Source organism: Haliaeetus albicilla, chromosome 8 (genome assembly GCF_947461875.1).
Source record: "Haliaeetus albicilla chromosome 8, bHalAlb1.1, whole genome shotgun sequence".
In the NCBI taxonomy this organism is placed as follows: domain Eukaryota; kingdom Metazoa; phylum Chordata; class Aves; order Accipitriformes; family Accipitridae; genus Haliaeetus; species Haliaeetus albicilla.
Window position 1 is genome coordinate 43,074,759 of NC_091490.1, and position 20,772 is coordinate 43,095,530.

Here is a 20,772-nt window from a genome sequence, read left to right on the forward strand (position 1 = left end):
ACCATGCAACACTCATTAAAACTTAGTCTGATTGTATAAACTTCAAGTTTATTACTTTTTTTTAAACACAGACTAGTACAAAAGTGTGGTGTGTGCATAGCGTACATGGGTAAGCAAATGAACTGTGAAAACTCTGTTAAATACCCTACCCCTCTTCCCTCCTCTGGCTCAAAGGGGACCACAAGGAGCCCCATGGTGGTGGTCTGTGCCCATGTGTGTGGGGTGCAGGGGGGGAGCTGCAGGAGTTACAGAGGGCTGGTTCTAGAGGTGACCAGTCCAGCCTGGAAGATCTCTACTCACTCCTGCCTCCCCTGTGCTGCAGTAAACACAAAAATGGCTTTTACCTCTGTTACAGGCAGTTGCTCAGCAAAGCTCGGCCTGGCTCCAGTCACGGCTCAGTGTCTGCTGAAATGCAGCTTCAGCATTTAGGGCTGGTCTTGGCACTGCCCTGGCTATAAGCTGATTACAGCTACTTCAGGGCTGTCACTGCTGTAACTCACCTCCTCACACCGCTCCCCAGAGTATCAGTGCTTGGACAGCGTGATGGAGGCAGGCAATTGCCCTCCATGATGTTGGAGAACCAGGTAAGGAGTGAGACTGACTCACTGGATGTTAAATGAGCTGAGCCCTTAATCTGCCACAGCACAGGCACAACAAAACCTAATACTTAAGGGTTTTCTTAATCCTGCTCATCTTAAATTTGAAAGAAATGGCTCCTGCTTGCTTTAGTTAAGTCAGTCCTACTCTAAGCCCTTAAAACATTTGAGTGCTTGAAATGGGTTTCAGCATAGCTCTTGTTCAGCTGCTGGAGTAAAGCAGGGCTGACCTGCCCTGGAGCTCTCTGCTAGTCCATGGCACTGTCAAGAAACACATTTGGACCTGAAAACATTAGTACACTACACAACTAAAGTACTTGAGCTACTCCAGTCCTGGTCATCAGCTACACAGTTCAAGGGTGTTAGCAAAAACACTGTCACAGGGGATGGGAAGACATTTCCTCTGCAAACCCAACAGTGGTTAAACCTTCAGTGCTTCCCTGGAGGGAGAAGGCCCAGCTTAGCTTGGTAATACTTCATCAGACCTTGACAATACAACATCAGTACAAAAACAAACAAAAGTAATCTATGCTATGGTGTCAGGTTCACATTTTTAAAAAAAGATGACAAAAGATTCAAGTCTAACTCAGATTCCTTTTCAGGAAAAAAAAAAAGAAGCAAAGCTGCAGCTGTGTCAGGAAAGCCTCACCTGGAAGGGCTGGTGCTAAACCTCAGCCCAGGGCCCCACATGCAGCTGTGTTGGCTGTTTAACACAGGCCAGCACAACACAGGGAACAGCTTTAAACCTCTAGCTGCAATCAGAGTTCACAGCCCACATGCTGGAAGGTGGAAGAAAAGCAACTCCTCCATCAGTGATCACTGTTGCTCAGACAAGGTGGTGCAAAGCTGGGTCCCTGCTGCACAGCACTGCTCTGCTAGCTCATTAGTGGCCTTATCAGTAAGAGCACAGTCACACTATTGCAATGGGCTGGATACCACAGCGCACAAAACAAACAAACAAACAAAAAAAACCAACCACAAACAACCAAACCCTAAAATGCACAACCATGTGAATGTGCCTGATGTATCGGGGCTGTAACACTGCTGCGCTGTGCCGAGCCGCCGTTGCCTGATGCTCGGCTGCCATCTGGCTCCAGCCGTGGTTCAGGCCAGTGAGCAGGGACATTCACACACAGCACCCTGGTCTCATCAATTTGCAAATGAAGTAAATAAACTAACTACTGACTCACAAGCGGACTGGGAGGGAACAAGATGCCACCGACTCCACTGCACCACATCCCCCTGCTTTACCCTTTTTTCATCAGCCAAAAAACATCTGTCACGCAGCAACCTGCCCCTCGGTCTGCAGCTCCCAGGGGGCTGCATTTGGCCACCCAGCACCTCTGAGTCACCTACACCCCCACCCCAAACCACCCCATCACCAACCACACAATAAAAAAAATAGCTCAGGCCTGAGTTCCTACAGCGAAAGAGAAACCCGCGCACCTCCAGGCTCTGCCTCCCCCGTGGGAAAGGATTCAGTCACACAGAGCCGCAGCGATGCGGCTTGTGCCGTGACACCATACCTCTTCCTGCAGCAGGACCGGAGCCACCGCGTCACCTCCTCCCAGCACGGCCGCGCTGCAGCCTAAATCCTGCACCCAAGCAGCAGGGAACCACCAGCATCATTTCACACACAAAAAAAAAAAAAAAAAAAAAAAAAAAAAAAAAATTTAAAAAATCATTTCTTTTTGCACAGAGAAAGCTGCAGCATTTAGCCAAAAAGCCTAAAAAGCACAAGCCCCACTGCTGCTCTCCTGAGCGGGTGCCTCGCTGGCACCAGCAGCAGCTTGGCCAAGCACGAGAGGGGTCTGGGATTCACAACCTGGTGCTGCCATCGCCCGTGGAGAATGGAAGAGACAACCAGCATCAGACTGGATCATAATCCCGTGAATAGTCTGCTGGCTGCAGCAGACAGCTGCTTGGAGGGCTGAGCACCCAGCTATTACTAAATCACAACTCCAGTAACCATCCCTTCGTGCCAGACCTCCACCCTGGAGAAGGGCAGCCCAGGGTGGGCTCCGACACTCCACGCACCACCGGGAAACTCCCTGAACACCAGCACAGAGGGGATTTAACACGCTTGGATTTATTCCATCAATCATTCAACATTTCAGACGGGACCCCACGGCACACGCTCCCCCAGCCGCTCCGCTATCTGCAGCCGCACTCGTCCACCACCATGTCCTCGTAGTGCCTCAGCACCACGTTGTCGTTGTTATCGTAGTAGAGGATGGAGATCGGGGACAGCCTGACGGGGACGCAGCAGGGCTGGGGGGTCCTCTCCGGGTCCAGCGAGTGCACCATGGTTTGGAGGATGGCGTGGTTGGTGCTGTTCAGCTCCGCCGTCAGGGGAAAGGGACATTCGCCCAGGCAGTAATTAGCCATGTAGCCCTGCGGGGCAATGATCCAGTTCTCCCAACCAACGTCGCTGAAGCTGATGTAAAGCCGCCGGGGCTTGCAGAGGTTGCTCGGAGTGACGGGGGTGTAGTGAGCGCTTCTCCTCCTCCTGGAAGCCTTGCACTGCTGCTGGCTGAGGGTCACCACCAGGAGAGAGGTGTCCAGGAAGGAGTCGATGCTGGTGCAGAGGTTCTGCGGCCCCCCACTCGCCGGGGCTGATGCACCATCGCCGCCGCTCACCGCGATCTCCAGGATCAAGCCCAGATTCCTGCTGCGCGTTCTCCAGTCCTTCGCCACCCCGCTCAGGTTGAAGAGGAGAGACTTGTGCAGCTGGGCGAAGGACTGCTCCACCAGCAGCTTTCGGCTGTTCTCGTGGGAGGCCATCCCCCGTAGAGACATCTGGGAGGTTTGGTAGAGCCTCAGCTCAAAAACCTGCCCCTGGCTGGAGGTGTGGTAGGAGTTGTGGCTGAATTTGATCTCGAGCCGAGCCATGGTCAAGCGCTCGCCCTCCTCCAGCACGGAGAGGTTAAAGTACAGACGCTTCTGCAGACACAGCAACCTCTGGGGCTGCCCGTTATGAATGAAGTGGCCTGACAAAGAAGGAGAAATAGAGGTGGTGGTCGTTGAACCCTGTTACGCTGAGCGGGATTCAGCCTCCCAGCGCTCCGACTTAAGCTCCTGGCTGCATGGCAAGAGGAAGATGGGGCTGACAGAGGCAGGCAGCCAAGCACGCCTGCAGTCGTTGGATCAAGATGACAAAGCTGCAGTAAGGGCCATCAGCCCAATGGCACAAATGCTAGCCCGGGCTCCAGCCTGCGGCACTGGGACACTACAGCCATTCCAGCATCTCCTCTATTTAACATCTTGGTGCATTATTTTTCCCCAGCTATAAATATCTCCCCCCCAGGACAGGGGGGGTTGTTGTGGGCACTGGCTGTTTGGGATGGAGGGGAAATGAAGGCAAATAGCAGCAGACTTTAGGAACTGGTAAGCTGCCCATTTTAGCCAGCCCGAGGTTTCCATTGGAAACCTGGAAACACAAGAGAAGCGAGCTCCGTGGTGTCTCAAGACCTAGAGGACACTGACCAAACAGTTCCCAAGTAACTGAGAACGGCTCAGAGAGGCCACAGGCTGAAGCAGCCAGATGTGCCGCATGGTCAGCCAGAGGCATGAGGACAATAAGGAGGAGGGGGGGACACACACAGCCAAATGGCCGAGCATCCCATCGCTGCCCCAAGCTGGGTGCTGGTCTCACTCGCTGCACCCACAGCCCCAGCGGATGGAGGAGCCACGTTACCACTGCCCAGGTGAGGAGTCACCTCCACTGCCGGGAGCCCAAAGGGTCAAGCCAGTCACACAGGATCAAACCGGCATCTCCAGACTGTTAGGTGACTCCAGGACAGAGCCTTACACAGCTCCACACCCTCACCGGCTACCTTGTCTACTGACTCATTTCTAAACCGTAAATAATTATCTACAACATCCAAAGGGACAAGCGTTTACACAGCAGTGATTTCTCCCGGAGACCAATTCTGGGCACTGCCCTGTCTTCCCCCAGCCTCTCCTACCTACACCCAAGAGACAGAAAAGGAAGGACTGGAGCAAAGCCTCCCAGCCCAGAGATCAGAGGGGCTTCCAAAAGACAGGACCCAAACCACGGCGTTTCTGTACCTTGGTCAGCGAAGACACGGATGATGTTCCCAGGGACATTAAATTCCTCCACCCTACAGGCATCCACCAGGTCCTTGTTTGTAGAAGGCAGCGTCTTTCTCTTCTGGAAGATCCGCCAGAGCACAGACGGCACAGGAACGGGGGTTTTTGGGCTGGGCTTGGCGCTCAAACCCAAGGATTTTAAGAGTAAACTTTCCTGCAAACTTAACTCCATCCCCAGAACCATGCTAAGGAGAGCCCAGGCGAGGCTGGCTTTAAAGCTGGGGAGAAGCTGCATTGCTCTGCTCTCCTTCCTGCAGACAAAGAGCAGCCTGGGCTGGGGACCTGAAGACGGGGGCCAGGGGGTGTTGATTGCCTGATTGGAGCCTTTGATCTAGTTAGTGCTCAATTAGCCCAGAGGGATTCCCAGGATTGGGCAGAGGGTGTGAATGGTCCCTCCAGGCTTCCCAGGACCTGTTAACCCTTTGAGGCTGCATGGCAGGAGGGCAGCTGCTCTCCTCTCTCAGAGCTCCTACAATTTCTCCCACATCTCCACACCATCAAGGTCCAACCACAGTCCTTGGTGGCAGGGAAGAGGCTGTTCTTCCCCACACAAAGCTGCTGGCAAGTCCAGCGCTGCTCCCATCCACTGTGGACATCCCGCCCAGATCCAGGAGGCGGCACTGACCAGGATCTCCTCTTGCTCCCTCCTCCCAAATCTGCTTTTTTTCCCTCCCCAATCACAGCATCCAACACCTCTCTCTTTAAGGCCATCAACTTCCAGCACCCCAAATCTTCACTCAGCTCCCTGTCGCACACACCACCCTGCCCACAAGACACGCAGCCCCAGGGCCAGCACGAAAAAGACATCAGCACCCACCCCCAGCACCCACCCCCAGCACAGGGTCCCTGCCCCAGCCAGGCAGAGGGAACTCCATGGTCTCCCCCTTTGCACAGCCCCTTTCTAGCCATCACAGCAAAACTGCAGGCAGCATATCCGACGTTACACGCACACAATACTGGCCAACGGGTTACCCAGCTAAATGTTGAAGCCTGGGCAAGTTGGTACTATAAAATTCAGTTTACCCCCACACGTGCTGACTAGGTACTGCCATTACCCCAACTCGGCACCATCGCTGCCCCAACTTTCCTATGACCGAGCAGAAAGAGGCCTGGGATATCAGTTCCCTTCATTTCCTTCTTCCTGCAAATCCCGCTTGAAAGCCAAGGAACTAAAGCACTGAGATGCACCCCTCTGAAACCCTGCTAGGTGATGACAAGTGAGAAGGTGACAGATCCTACCCCAGCTTGGGACAGTTTCCATCAGCCCAAGTCACGTTTTGCTTTCTGTTTACCAAGGAACTTTCCCTGGGGCTCTCACAAGGAGCCTGGAGTTGAATCAATATGACAGACCAAACAAGGGGAAAAAAAAAACAAACAAACCACCAAACCAAACAATTAACCACCCTCTGATGCCTGGAATTAATGCCCTGAATCCCCCACCTCCACTGCCTGTTGTTCCCAGCTGGGACAGAGCTCCACGTCCCAAGGAGGACCCAGGAGCTGTGGGTCCTGGCCCTGCGAGAGAAGAGCTGCAAGGCTTAGGGTTGGTGCTGCCTGGAAAACCAACACGGGGAGCAGAAACTATTTGTTCTTTACTTGAGCAAGCAGACATTGCTGGGTGAGAGTCTAGAGATCCCTCAGCAAGGGACCCTGCAGGTCTGGGACTGGCTTTTTAAGCAATTGTAAGACTTACATAGGCTTTTTAAGCAATTTAAATTGCCTGGCGCTCATCCTGCAGGACAAGAGGCTGGAATAATGCTCCAGGGCTGGGTTTCCAGGCAGACCTGCACATAGGAACCGTGCTGTGCCTCCAGCTATCTGTGGGCAGCTCCATATTAGTGATTCCTCCTGAGGAGGAAGGCTCAGAGGTGCACTGCATCACCTCTCTAGTCCCTGCTTGGCAGCTAGAGAAGAGCTGGCTTTGGGCTCCCCTCGCCTGGGACGGCGATGCCAATGGAAGAGAGGATGTTTCCCACCCCGGTTTGATGCTGGGTCCGAGGACCCTTCAAGGGCCTGAGGAAGGGTCGGTGAGAGGGTCCAACAGTAAAGACAGGGGAAATCACAAAGGGACTGAGAGTAGCCGAGGGATGGAGTGACAGAAGAAACACCAGGGGACCTAAAGCCAGCTCCAAATCCTACCTGGACCAGCAAAGCCACCAGCCTCTCAACTGAACCAGCACGGACTGGCTGCAGAAAGCACATCAGCATCAGGTGAAGCCTGGTCACAGGCAAGCCCCAGGAGGGGCCTGATCCTGTCAGTGGCATCTATTCCCCAGCTCCAGGCAGGGGAGGAAGGGGTATCAGGGATGAAGTTCTCCTTGTGCCTTTCATTTGCTGGGTTTGAGTGTAGGGTCCCGGGTCAGTCCCCAGATCCAGCCAGGCTGCCCAGGCTGCAGCAGCCACGCTTCCCTTATAACCGCTTGTCTTTTACAAGTCCATTCTTCAGGTGCATCCTGTGAAAAAGAACACAGCAGACAGTGAGCCTTGGTCTCCACACTGACTCTCCCTCCCTTACTTTCACAGATCACTGCTGAGGTCAGACCTGTCTTGACAGGCTCGCGCAGACAATTTGTCCCCAGTCAGCCAGACCTGCTCTGTGGGATCCAGCACCTTGCCAGACTTGGTGTTCACCACATGAAGTGCAGATGCTGCTCAGAAAGAACAGCCTCAAGCAAAGAGCCAGTCCTACAGAGTGAGCAGGGGAAGGGGTGGGTGAGGATTCACGGGACAGAAAGATGGAGGGACACACCACAATGCCTAGGCATGGAGATACAAAGTCCTTCCCAATACCTGCAGCAATGCTTTATATTCTGTGTCAAGGCATCCTGCTCTTCCATCTTCCAGCCCAGTGGTGAACCCTTTGACAATGGCTCCAGTGCCCTGGGAGCTCTGCCAGCACCCCCTCCCCTAGTCCACAGATGCTGTACATGTGTCATCCCCCCCTGCCCACATACCCTTCTTTCAGAGCATTGGGCAGCCGCAGTCCAGCCTCTTTCTTCTTGGCCGTTGTGGTTTTCTTGCCGTCCTCCACGTCATACTCACGCACATCATTCACCTCTTGCATCTGCCCCATCAGCACCTTGGCCACAAACAGGATGATGTACTGTGGGGTGAGAAACACCATCAGCCACAAGCTCCAAGGCTTAGAGCCGTTCCGCCTAACCTACTCACCCCCATTTGCTAAGTGGGAGCTTTCTCTGCTGTCCTCGACCCCAAGAAAGGCAGGGCAGATCTCTCCGGGATGACCAAAGCCCTGGGACGTGGTCAATGACCTGCAACTACTCATAACTGACTTCATCCCCACAGGATGATAAACTCAGATGTTACCCTGCCCTGCCCAGGGTTGAGCCTGCTGACGTGAGCCCTCCACGTCCACCCTTTTCACCCCCTTCCCAAAGCTTCAGGGGATGCCAGAGCATTTACACCCACATCAAGTTCCAGCCTGCCCCAATTGCTGTTATCGCTCCCTCTCCACAGACCCCTGGGGTGCGAGACGGTCTGAATTCCAGTGCAGAGCAGCCCCCCCCCGCCCCGGGCACTGACAGAGGTTTCCCTCCTCCCCTCCAAGCCATCCCCCGAGTCCTCCGAATCCTCCTCCATCCCTGCAGTCCCCCCCAGCTGCCCCCAAGACAAGCAGGGAGCCAGCGCCATGCAGGAGCAGCAGAGGAGGGAGAAGCTAGCGTAGGGGTTGCTGAGCTCCCCCTACTCACCAGAAACCAGTAGATGTTCATCAGAGTGAGGACAAGGAGCAGAGCATTGAAGAAGAAGTAGAAGGGGATATTAGGGACCAACTGGAGGCTGGAGTAGCAAGTGGCGTAGAGCACCTTGAGGGGAAACCAGTAGAGACGGAACCAGAACCTGCCAGGGCAGAGGGAGCAGGGTGGGTTTATCGGCCCACAGGGATCCCAGGAGAGACACGAGACCCAGCGCAGCTTCCCCCAGCACAACCCCCTGCCTGCAGGCAGCCCTCACCAGCTCCCCTTGCACCCGGCAGTCCCTGCTCTTGGCATCTGGCTTGGGTTTACAGGTCTGGCTCTAGACAGGACTTCACACAGACCCCGTGAAAGGGCAGCTATTGAAGGGAGAAAATACAATTCCTATGGGTAGAAAAGGCTTGGCACCAGCGGCAGGGCAGAGAAAGGGCTTTCTCAGGGTAGAGAAGCAGGTCTACGCTGCAGATTACCTCAACTGGATGGGAGACAGGAGGGAAATATAACTGGAAGGTTTTCTTAGTCCCGTGCACCCCTAGTTTATCACTAAAAACCCTTCCCTCAAATTGAGAGCTCTTGTTGCCACCGCTGCTTTTCAGAGCAGCCTGCGGAGAGGGTGGAAGGAAAGAAAGGAACAAGTGAGGAGCGACAACCTGCGAGTTACCCATCTCTACTCTTCATCTTTGTTTTCCTCCAGCCTTGCCCTGAGAGGAACAGCAAAGCTGGAATCTGGGACAGCCCTAAGTCCTGTTTTCTTCTTGCAAAAGTGCTTCTTACTGCTAAAACCAAGCGAGTGGGAAAATGGAAACAGGTCCTCCTCCCCTGGGGTCATTTGTCATGCTGCAAGTGAGATTTCACAGGCACTTCTGTGGTGACAGACGGCACAGTGACTACAGAAGGATTCCAAGCCCAGCATGGGGTCAGGCTCTGCGGGAACCTCTTCCCAAATAGTTTTTGAAAGGGCTGGTTCCCATGCACACAAACCCAGCCGGCTGTACCCCGAGGCACCAGGGGGATTGCAAAAGCTGGCAAGGACAGATGGAAGTGGGATCAGGCAAACTCACCAGCTGACGCTGAAGGTGAGGCAGCCAATGTTGGAGATGATGTCGTTGAGGCGATGATAGACTCCCCCCCGGTGCTTGAAGTAGACGTTGAGCTTGGTGAATTCCAGCTGCACGTCATTGACGTCGTGCAGGAAGAGCACGAGGATGCCCACGTTGTGGTACCTGTAGGACAAAGGGGAGCAGGGAGGGAGACGTGTGGGGGTTGATGTTAGCACCCAACACCCATGGTCCATCACACTGGGAGCAGACAGATTCCCTGAATAATCCAGACAACCAGACCTGGTAGCAGGGTGGGTCTGGCACTGGGCAATGGCTCATAAGCACTGGGATTGCTGCAATAGCATGGAGGCAGGGGAGAATCCACACCAACCCAGCAAGAGTCCTCCTGCTACATGCCCGTGAGATGCACGTGAGCACAGAAAGGCTGCGGCTTTTGCTGCGTAGCTGCCCAAGGCTGGCCCGGGACGTGTTGCAGAGGGACAGCGTCAGAGCCAGGGACCTCACCTGAAAGCGTAGGAGAAGGCTATGAGGGTCAGCGTGACCACATGGTGGAGAAGCATGACAATGGAGTCTTTGCGCCATGTGTCCATGTAGGCGGTGGCATAGATGGAGTGTCCGTAGAAGCTGCACTGCAACAGGTAGGCGATGGCGATGTCCGTGGGCACATCCATGCCTTTCTTCCAGTCTGGGGTGGGACAAAAGACACCCGGGTGAACGCAGAGCCGCGAGCGCAGAGCTTCCATCAACAGCAGAGAGACGGGAGCGCAAACAGTGGGGAGCAAGCAGCAGAGCTGCCCCAAGCAGCCCCAGCACTTTGCTGTGCTCAGGTGCTCCAGCTCCCTTTCAGGAGGTCATCACAGATGCAAAGGAGGCAAAGGCTGGAAGGGAGCCCAGCTATCCTGGCTCCCAAACTCTGCCTTTGGCATTAGACCCAGTCCCTCTCCCAGACCTAAGGGAGAAACCTTGATTTACTTCTCTCCTACTTGAACTACTCAATCCCATTCCCCTCCAAAGCTGACACATCCCAGCCCCTGCTCTCTGCAATAGCCACTAGGTGACTCTCTCTGTAGCAAAATGAACAGAGACAGCCTGTTGTGCCCTTTCTGTACCCACAGCATCACAGAAAAGGCAATTTAGAGGTTCAGTCTTCTCTTTTGCTCACCCCAACTCCCGTTCCCTTGTTCAACCCAGGCATCCTGCGAATCTGGATATCCTAATCCATACCCACTTCCCCCTGGTTCTTACTGTACCGTAAAAGACGGATGGTGGGTCATAGAAGAAGGGGTAGTCAGTGAAGAAGAGCAGGTAGATGCCATATGACCAGGATAACGTGTAGAAAAGCAGCTTCCAGGCACTCTCAGGCATCTTGGCAGCATCTCTCGGCTGCAAGTTGCACCACTCCCCGAAGGGCTGCAAGGAAAGGGGAGAAGGATCATCACACAGGGCAAAAAGAAAGGTCCTGGGGAGCCCAGGGCAGAGTTCACCAAATCTCCAAGAGAACCGAGCGCTGCATGATGCGTGCACTGCCACTACCAGACGGGGCAAAACCAGGGTCACAAACCCCATTTTTTCTGGCCTTCTTTACAGCACAAATAAGGAGGTCAAAGAGGCTCTAGAGAGAGCCTGAAGCAGGGAAAAACATGAGGCTAGAGATCCTTCCACTCAGCTTTGGCCACACTGGAAAGCTGTGAAAGCAGAGCCTCGTGGAAAAGGCAGAAGCCTACGGCATGCGTCCCACAGTCTGGGCACCACTCCATCACCCTCCCTCCAGGAGCAGGGCTGACCACAGCTGGCTTTTGCAGAACAGAGTCAATAACTAATAAAATAAAAATCAAGTCCTAGCTGCACTAGGAAACCCAGAAGAGGAAGCCGTAACAATACTATCCTGTGCATACGGAGCTTGCAGCGCTGCCAACTCCCGGAAAAGAGCGTTTCAGCTGAGGAAGCAAAGGCTCCTAAACACGCAGCCGCTGCTGTACCCAACCAGCATGGCACAAGACTCCCCTGCACGGGGAACCAGTGTTGGAGGGGGCCAGATTTGCAGGTAATGAGTCAGTAAAGGCTGGGGCACCGGCTCCTCTTGCTCTCTCACACCTTCCCATGCTCACCCACATTCCCAGCAGCTTTTTCAGCTGACCAGCACTGAAAAGCTGCTGGTTTTTCCCCCGCTGTGGTTTGCAGCAGCCCTCCCACCTGTCAGGACTCAGAAACAGGAGGCAAAGCCTCCCCAAATATGGCCAAAGCGAGGGAAGGGAGGACGAGCAGTTCTGCAGGCTGCTCACACTCATCAGAACGAAACTTTCTCACCCCAAGTTCCCCACGCTCCCGAGGATGACGAGCACTGCCCAGCTCTCCCAACACTCGTGTTCTGTGACAGTGAGAGCTGGGCCACCGAAGGTAGGGACAACTTGGAAATCATAGGAAAAGCAAAGCCCCAGCATTAAACAGCCTCAGCTGCTCAGGAGTAAAATGGAGCAGCCCTTCGTCTCAGACGGTGCGGTGGAGAGTGAGCGATGCTGCACGCTGAGCGTGCCCTTAGCTCAGCCGGGGCTCCGGGCATGGATTTTTTTTCCCTCTGTGGCAGCTGAGCAACGCCAGGCACCGTTTCTGCTTCTCATCACAAGCGTGACAGAGCCATATCAGCCCAGCCGACCTCCGCAGCCCCCAGCCGTGGCTGCAGGGGAGCAGTCAATGCAGGGGAGTGTTGCTCAAGGTCCAGAGGGAATCATTGCTGGCTAAAACACAGATAACACCCAAAGCCCCCCCCCCCAGCTGACAGCTCCCCAGGGAGAGACCAGATAAACTCGAGATGAAAACAAAATGCCTGCAAAGTAACCGTACCCTGCCCCAGGTCAGCACTTTCTGCAGCCGGCGCTCGGCTCCCCGATGCTCAAAGGCTATATTAAGGCCCCAGCTGTCCTCAGGCGGTGGCTGGTCTGGCTTTTAGCCCCTCTCTGCATCAGATTTTCAAAGGACTCCGCTCCAAGCATTGTTCCAGCCCAAAAGTGCTTTGTTCTAAGGTCCGAATTTCCCAGCGCTGGTCAGACCTGGAAGCACCAGCCCCACAAACGTCTGCCAAGTTGTCCGTATCCCCCCCAGCTAGAGAGGCACAGCTCCGGCCTCCCGCTACGCATCTCACATTCAGAGCATGGCCGTCCTCATTGAGACCAGGAACACGCTGCTGCCAAGGCTTCTTCCAACAGGAGCCACAGTAGGAAAAAGAGGAGGAAGCTTGAAGGGTGAATAAATAATGCAGAGACAAAGTCCTGAGCCCAGAAAGCATGAATTATTTGTGTCTCCATAGAGTGGAGCACAGAAGCAGCTCAGATATGGGGAACAGCTCACCATGCTACCACGACAGCAAGCTGGGGCTGAATTTAGGATGCTGAGCTCAGCCTCAAATCCCTGTCGCAGCCTTGCTGCCGATCACCAGCCAAATCATTTGCTTCTTCCCTGCGCCTCGGTTCCCTACCTGCAAAGGGGAAACGACACCGCTTTTTTACCCCAGGCAGGCAGAGCTGATGACAAGGACCATCACACGAGGGGCAGGCACGTACTACTGAGACGACCTGCATTTTGTGGACACTCGGACCCTCGGCAGAGATGGTAGCAGTGCAGCAAATTGCCACTGTGAGCCTGATGAACAGTCCACTGCAGGCATGGCAGCAGCTCCCAGTCTGGAGCAAAAGCAAAATCCAGGGAAGGGCTACCCCACTCCAGCTTGTGGGGGCTAATGCTCAGGGAGCTTTTAGCCCTCGCTGCGTATCTGGTTAATGACAAGTCCTGGAGAGAGCCCTCCTTCTCCCTTAAATAGCCACGGGGCATCTCAGACTGTACCCTGAGCACTACAGAAATGGGAGCTGGCTCTGGAGCAGACACAGGGAAGGATCAGAAGAGAACCAGCATCACGCAGGGGGCTGGGGGGGGACAAATTAACATCCCTTGGCGGGGGGTCCCACCAAAACCTGGACCGCTTGCACGGGGAAGCGCAAGCCCAGGAGATGCACAGACCAGCCCCGCACCACGCAGGAGGTGCATCTGCCCTCTCCCTGGGGGTGGGAGATGGACAAGGTGGTGGGATGTCCTCCCATCACCCGGCTGCCGTTCCCACGGCAACGGTGCAGAGATGCCTGTTGCTACGGGTGACGGGTGCTGCGGCGGGAACAGCAGATCTGGCTCCGGCTGAAAGAGCCCAAGGCTCTTGGCAAGTGATGTAATGGGGCTTCGCTTAAAGGGCAACTGGCTCTTCCTCCCTCCTCCTCCTCCTCCTCCATTCCCCCCACGCAAACCTTCACAGGCATCTTCTGATTCACTTGTAAAATTAACCGGGGACTGTTCCCCCGCAGCACCCTCTCGGCACGACCTCGGGGGCCGGGGGAAGAAGCAAAGCCGTGGGTGAGAGCGCGCTGCGAGAGCGGTTTGGAGCTGGAAAGAGAAACCGAATGGAAACCGTCACTGCCCACAGCTCCGCTGAAGTGTCAAAAAAATACTCACAGCAAAAAGCAAACACATGCTCTCTCCCTTTTTACAGCCTCCGGCACTAGAGGAAAGCAGCCAGTTCCCTTAAATCTACAACCAGCTAAAGCAGCAGGACACGAGTCCTTCCAGCAACCCGGCAGGCTTGCAGTGATGGGTTATGAATCGAGGCTTGTTACAGAGGAATTGTATCCCCCCGACCGCCCCCACCGCCTCTGCCACCTCCCCAGCCTAGAGACAAGGGCCCGGCCAAATCCCAGCCATGCCGCGTCTGGCTTCTGGGCACAACGAGTTCCCCAGAGGGACACAAAGGAATGGCTGGCACGAAGCATCCTCAGCCCAGGGAACTGGCAGCTTTACATCAGCTTTTACTCAATGCAGATGATAATGATGAGCAAGCAGAGCTCCAATTCAAAACCTGGCCACAACCGACAGCTACTGCCCCTTCCGCGGCGGTGGCACAGCTCCCCGCAGCACGGTGCGTGCCTCCTCAGGGCTGTGACGGTGCCTTTCCACCCCAAGGGACTACGTCCCCTCCGTACCCAGCCTGGACGCTGCTCCCGGACCCGCTGACACATCAGGGATGGAGCACAGAGCCTGCAGAAGGGAAGAGCCGGTTCTCTGAACCCAAAGAAATGAGTCTCCTGGAGCCTGTGGACCCAAGTGCAGTGGCTGTCACCCCACTAAGAAAGGGGAACGAACTGAGCACAGCATGAAGAGATCCGGCTCTCATTGCTCCGTCCCTACACCAGGCAGCGAGCTGCTCGGTGCCTCAGTTTCCCTGCCCGCACAGCAGCTAAGACACTGGGCAGCTTCATGAGGCTCTGAACGACGCTTTCCAGATAAACATGTAGGAAAAAAAGGCGCTATGACAATAGCAACAAACCAACAGACGTTATTTCTTCCTTGGTTCCTCTGCAAGCAGTAAAATTTGCCCCTAAGAGAGAAAAGCAATAGAAGACACTCTTTGAAGACAAGACACAGCTGCCCACAGGGTGCTGCGGGGGCTGAATAACCTCCTCATGCCTGACTGCTGACACAGCGGCACAGGGAGAGCAGCCCCCGCTCCGAGGCGCAACAGCGCAGCTTCATTCCTGGGGTGAAGAAAAGACCCATTGTTGTGGCTTTCTCCCCTTGAGTTTCCAGGGTTTTTGCTTCAAACTGGCGGGCAGAGCACAGCGGGACGAGCCGAGGAAACGGCGGTGCAGCAGAGCCTTCTCCCACCCCTGGGCTCGGTCGGTGTCCTCTGCTCTCAGCAGAGATTGTCTTGGGTGGCCAGTTTTTGGGACACTGATAATTCCCCCCCAGCTTCAAGTCACACGCCCAGTGCTGGGGCTCGGAAAAACAAGTCTTGACAATACCGTAGGGTGGAGAAAAGTTGCAAAAACCACTGAAAGGGATAATAGGGACCCTTGCTTTCCAGCTTCCATATCCTTCCTGGGGCTATACTGTATCACTCACCTAGAAACGCTGCTTTCCAGAGCACATTTTTCAATTTACACAACGCTTTTCCTTGCAGAGGACACTGCGATGTCCTACAAATTTTGACACCACTAAGAGAGCAAGCTGACTAGTGTCTGGGCCAAAAATGGAAAACATTTACCCACTGCAGAGAAAAGGCAGACAGCCGTTAAGGACAGAGGTGATACCTGACGAACATCACCAGATTCAGAGGCAGCTTTCATACAGAATGGATTTTGCTCACTGACAGACTTACACTTAGCTGACTTTGGGGACTTGAATTCCCAGCAGCAAAGGCTCAGGGTAGTTTAGGGCCGCAAGTGTCTGCCTAGGCTTGCCACAGCTATTCTGGATCATCTTTGTGCATGAATCCAGGTGTGCTCTTAGTTTTATCTGTTCAAGTTCACTGCACGGCTCAAGACCTGCTTGGGAAAGGAGACCTGCTAGCACAGGCTTGCGGAGCTCCAGGCATTTCACCAAGCCTTTCCCAAGTGGAGCTGCCTGGTCCTATTCCAACAGTGCTTGGCCTCGGCACTGCTGGGCTCAGCTGCCCTCCAGGATGTTTCACTAATGCAGAGATGCTCAGGTTGCTGCTTTTTAATCAAACTCCACAGAGCCTGGCTGCAGCCGCTCTCCACGCAGGGGACACACCAAGGACGGTGGCTTTCAGAGACCAGTGGAGCTCAGACACTAACTGTGGCAGGAGGACAGGGGCACATGCACCAAGGAGGCTTCCAGGGATGGGAACACTTGCCTAGAACCAGCTTGGTCTTCATTTCTGAAGGCAGTCTGCAGCTCCAGCAAGCTCGTACAATCAGACATGGGCTGGGTATCATTCACGTTTGTGCACTCAGAAGTCAAGGGGACAAAGAGCAGAAGCTCTCAGGGCAGACCCCAGAGAGGAAGGATACCTCCCTCTGCCCTTTGCAGAGATGCCTGTGCCCCCAGTATAGCTGGCTTTGGAGGGTCTTTCCCTACCTAGTAATCCACATTTGCTCAGCTAACTGGGATCCTTCCTACACCAAAAAAACTCCTTTCCGAATTTGCACCAAATAAGGATTCTGTGAAGGAGCAGCAACAGGCCAAAAATTATCTTTGCCCTAAGGATGATGGAAAAACCACATCTATGCACAGGCACTAGCCTAGCTGTTTTAACAGGTGAACGTCCACACTTTCAAATCCTAACCAACCCCCCCATCACAGGAACAACCTTTACCACTTTTTCAACCCAACTGTGAGACCTTCTGTGACAAAGATGTTGCAGGCTAAATGCTGCTGCAGTCCTCAAAGAGAGCGAGGATCCTACCTTCTCTTCTCTCGATCCCAATGACAAAAACAGGGCCATGCAGATAGCACAGGAAGAGGTATATGGCTTTAACGCACTCATTTCTCAGAGGAGCGGTCACAGCCAGAGCTAAGTAAGGTGCACTTTACACTCCAAGCTTCAAGGCCTTGTGGTAAGAGTCGCTTCCTCTTCAGATGCAGAGAATCACAATCCAAGTGGCAAGATTTATTATTTATGAACAACACGCAGGAAGGTAGCGTTCTCCAGACACTGAGTGGATTCATTTTTTATAACTGTGAGTGTTTCAGTTCTCGCAGGGAACCTGAAGAGATTCAAAATGAGTAAGGATACTCTCTGAGTCTGCACGGGGAAGCAAAGTCCTGACCATGGGAGAAGTTTCCTCCCAGGGTTAAACAGGAGGTCTTTTTTCTCCCTGACTTTCCTCCTGAACGACCCTGGCTCCACTGCTGCCCATACAGGGGCCATGCAGGACAAACTGATTTCCTAAATACTACCAGAGGTTTTAGAGGAAAGCCACAACCTCCATCTTTCCCCATAGCAACTCCAGCAGAATAAACAGAGAAAAGCTTCAGATCCTTTTAAAATACATATATGGACAGAGTTGTGTCTCTCCCTACTGCTACCCTTCCACCTATCTGCTGGGAGAAACTGATGCTATCACAATTTCGCTCAGCATCTCATCACTATAACACATGCAGATGTAGCCACAAGAACCGGCTCCGATCAACCCCCCTCGCTCTTCTGCAATTACGAGTGTGACCCATTTCTCCGAAAGGAACAATACCTCGGCACTCGTAGGAGCTGCCAAGCATCCTCCGAGGGCACTGAGCAGACTCCACAGCCCTAAGAGCTTTTTTCACGCTCTGATCACCGCTCCCTCTGTAAAGGTGAGCCTTACACAATGAGAAACTGGAGCACAAAAGAAATTACCTCCAATTTGTTATAATAGACCTAAGGCTACCTCTGTTCAACCCACTCCCAGCGTCACCAGGTGCTGTACGCTGCCCATCGGTAGCCACAGGCAGGCAGCAGTGCAGCTAACAAGGAGAAATTCAGTCCTACACAAAAAGCCAGCATGTTACCTTGCCTACATGCCACTTTAGCAGCTTCAAATGACTCCAGAGGACTTAGACTGGAACCTTGTACAAGGTCAAGATCCACCTCGCATTACTGGATAAGCAAAGCCAGCTCTGAGCAGCAAAGGAAGAGCCACTTTAAAGGCAGGCTCAGCAGCAGATAGGGTATAGAGGGGACAGCAGTGACTCCCGATAGCCTAATTATGGGATGCAAGGCAGCTGTCTTCAATCTGTGAAGCAGCCTCCAAAAAGCGGTTCACCCAGGAAACAAGGCCTGTCCCACCCAGCTGCAAAGAACCACACACGCTCCTGCAGCTACTCAAGGCCTCATGCCACCATACTCAGGGGTAGGTGAAAGAAGGGTTGTCTCTGCATCCCTGAGAGCCGAGGGCTATCTATCCCCGACCCAAAACACGACATCTCCGTCGCTCCTGCCTTTCCAGTCCCATCAAGGCCAGGGTAATTGCAGAGCAAAGCGCACAGCATCTCTCTAGGAAAGCGGCGTGGAAAAAAAATCGCCTCTGCTGGGACTGAGCCATCAGAAGGAGAGGGGAGGTCTTATTTCATTACGTACGCTTTTCACAGAGAGATATTAAGCAGAGCTGCTCTTCGCTCCCGGGGATGTCCTGCTCATCCTATCCCTTAAAGTACTGTATTAGCGAGGAGGGGACAACCCGGCCAGCAAACCCGTTGGGAGGCCGTGAGGGTTGGATGCTCGCATCCCTGCATTCCCCACGCTCGGGAGAAGGTCAGCCCAGCACTGCAGTACAGCAGTTATCCCCGCGCCATCCTCTCCACCGCCGCGCCGGGGAGGGAGAGCGGGGAAGGACATTTTTCATGCAAACCACGGATGACACGCAGAAATGCCGTCCTCTTCTCCCCCCACGGAAGAAATAAACCCCCAGACCCTCCCGGGGTGCAGCTAAGGGGACTGGGGAAAGGGGAGAGAGCTCTCCCGGTGCAGCGGGATGCTCGCTCCTCCAGGATGCGGCCCCGGGGGAAAGGAGAACGGGCTTTCCCCATCCAACCCGTCCCCGGGGTGGAGGAGAGGAGCCCTCCCGTACCACGGGCGTCCCCGGGGGGTACGTGTGTGTGTCCCCCCCCGGTCCCCGTCCCTCCCCGGCGGTAGGGACTGACCCCAAAGAGCCTGCGGGCGGCGGCGCGGCGCAGCACGGTCCATCCGAGGGCGCAGAGTCCGCAGAGCAACACCTCTCCCCAACCCAGGTAGGCGTTTTCGGTCCAGGTCTGTCGCGATAGTTCCCAACCGCAGTCCCCGCAAGCCTTTATCGCTTCCGTCAAACTCCCGTAACCTCGTTTCAGCAGTTGCCCGTAACCGGGCATAGGTTCGGGAGCCGGCATGGCGATCCCGCCGCCGGTGTTCAGCTCCGCCCGCCCATGGCCCGGCCGCTGCCCGCCGGCTCCGCGCAGGCTCCCCGGCGGGGCGGGACGGGGGACGGGACTCCCCTCCCCGCCGATACGGGGCCCTAAGAGCCGCCCCCGAAACAACGGGCCGGCCCCTTAGGGGCTCCGCTCGACCCCCCGCTGCCGGGCTGATGGGTGCGATCGGCGGCTGGAGAAGCCGGTTCGGCCCCGCCGGAGGGGAGGGCAGCGTGCCCGCAGGGGAGCGGTGGCTCATTAAGGGCCTGCTAATCAGCGCGGAGGGGGGAGCAGCGGCTCGTTAGGTGCTCGTTAGTCAGCGGAGGCGCTCGCTGAATGAAATTATTTTACGTGCCGAAAAAAATAAAGACAAAAAAACCCACCGCGACCGCTCTCCTGAAGGATGAGCCGCGACGACGGGCTGGAGTCACTCCAGCAGCAACAAGCAGAGACAAAATACTAATATTTCAGTATCAAGAGAAGACAATTGGCGATACAACAGCAGAAAACTGCCCTGCCTGCCAAGGTGCACCCTTTGGGTGGCCGTGGGGGCGGGAAGTTACCCACAACCTTGTCCAACGACCCAGAGCTCCTGCAGCTCTCCACCTTCAAAATGCCCGACTCAACACTGACTCTTAAACGTTATTTCATTTGATTTGCAAAGAGAAACATTTCTCCAGATCTTTCTTTTTTCCATACCTCTCAGCAAAAGCCTCCAAGCAGCAGCAGATTCATCCTTTCCCCACAAAGCAGTTCAGTGGAAAGCAATCAGGTGTTTCCACCCTACCATCACAGCTGAACTGTGGCACCTGCTGCAGTTAAGGCGGCTCTGGAATAATGAGATACACCTGAAGAATGCAAACACACGCTCCCAAAAGGCCACCCCTGATCAAAGACTTGACTGGATGCCTCCTCCAGAAGGCAGGCAGCTTGCACTCGGGCTAGCTGCTGATTCAGATAACAGAAACCTTGTTATGTATATGTTTAAAATTAAAAGCCATATGTCCAGAGTCACACACAGACATTTGGCTCGCTCAGAGAAGCATGAGTTTAAGATGAAGATTCTCCTAAAATACCAATGCTTAAATTGTCTCATGGTAAGTAAGCCACAACAGGAACCTCCGACCAACGGCGCTGGAGCGGCACAGGGGTATTCGGTTTCAGCCAGGGAGGAGTAAATGGAGTTCAGTTGTGCTCTAATGCACCAAAACTATTGGATAAATTGCGGCTGTGGGATCCTGACTACTAGAGATGGAGCATAATCATCATCCTCCTCACAGGCACTCATGGAACTGTAACTTGAACCAGCTTGACAGGGGAAGAAAAAGACAAAATATAAATGAGTTTTATCTCATTTAAAGTCATTGCTCTGACCACAGCCATTCTGCCTTCGAGTTCTCTGGAACCTCTCTAATTGGTCTGGGGCAGCAATGAGAAAACACAAACTCATTCCTTTCGGAGGTCCGAACAACATGTTCCCCTATTCTCACACTGACAGCGCTGGCTCCTGCTATGCCACTTGCTTTTATTGTTTACATTTTTAAGTCAATTTATCATGGCCCATCAAGTGGGTAATGGCTGCCCTGAATACAC

General features: G+C 54.2%; 2 protein-coding genes across 4 annotated transcripts; both read right to left on the reverse strand.

Annotated features, from left to right (window-relative positions):
* Positions 1–26: 26 nt before the first annotated feature.
* On the reverse strand, positions 27–4,949 carry GDF1 (growth differentiation factor 1). The gene is made up of 2 exons (XM_069790430.1): positions 4,668–4,949; positions 27–3,586 (listed from the first exon to the last, which is right to left on the reverse strand). The coding sequence occupies exons 1-2, from the start codon at positions 4,942–4,944 to the stop codon at positions 2,751–2,753; spliced, it is 1,113 nt and encodes a 370-aa protein (XP_069646531.1). The 5' UTR covers positions 4,945–4,949; the 3' UTR covers positions 27–2,750.
* Positions 4,950–7,003: 2,054 nt separating this feature from the next.
* CERS1 (ceramide synthase 1) lies at positions 7,004–19,423 on the reverse strand. Of its 3 annotated transcripts, none has more exons than XM_069790431.1 (7): positions 18,940–19,423; positions 10,734–10,893; positions 9,988–10,168; positions 9,484–9,645; positions 8,420–8,567; positions 7,664–7,812; positions 7,004–7,162 (listed from the first exon to the last, which is right to left on the reverse strand). In XM_069790431.1, exons 1-7 carry the CDS (start codon positions 19,159–19,161, stop codon positions 7,120–7,122), a joined length of 1,065 nt encoding a protein of 354 aa, XP_069646532.1. In that variant the 5' UTR covers positions 19,162–19,423; the 3' UTR covers positions 7,004–7,119. The 3 variants fall into 3 exon arrangements, with proteins under 3 accessions (XP_069646532.1, XP_069646533.1, XP_069646535.1); XM_069790432.1 differs by lacking the exon at positions 18,940–19,423 and adding an exon at positions 13,978–13,997; XM_069790434.1 differs by lacking the exon at positions 18,940–19,423 and adding an exon at positions 12,325–12,591.
* Positions 19,424–20,772: the final 1,349 nt, after the last annotated feature.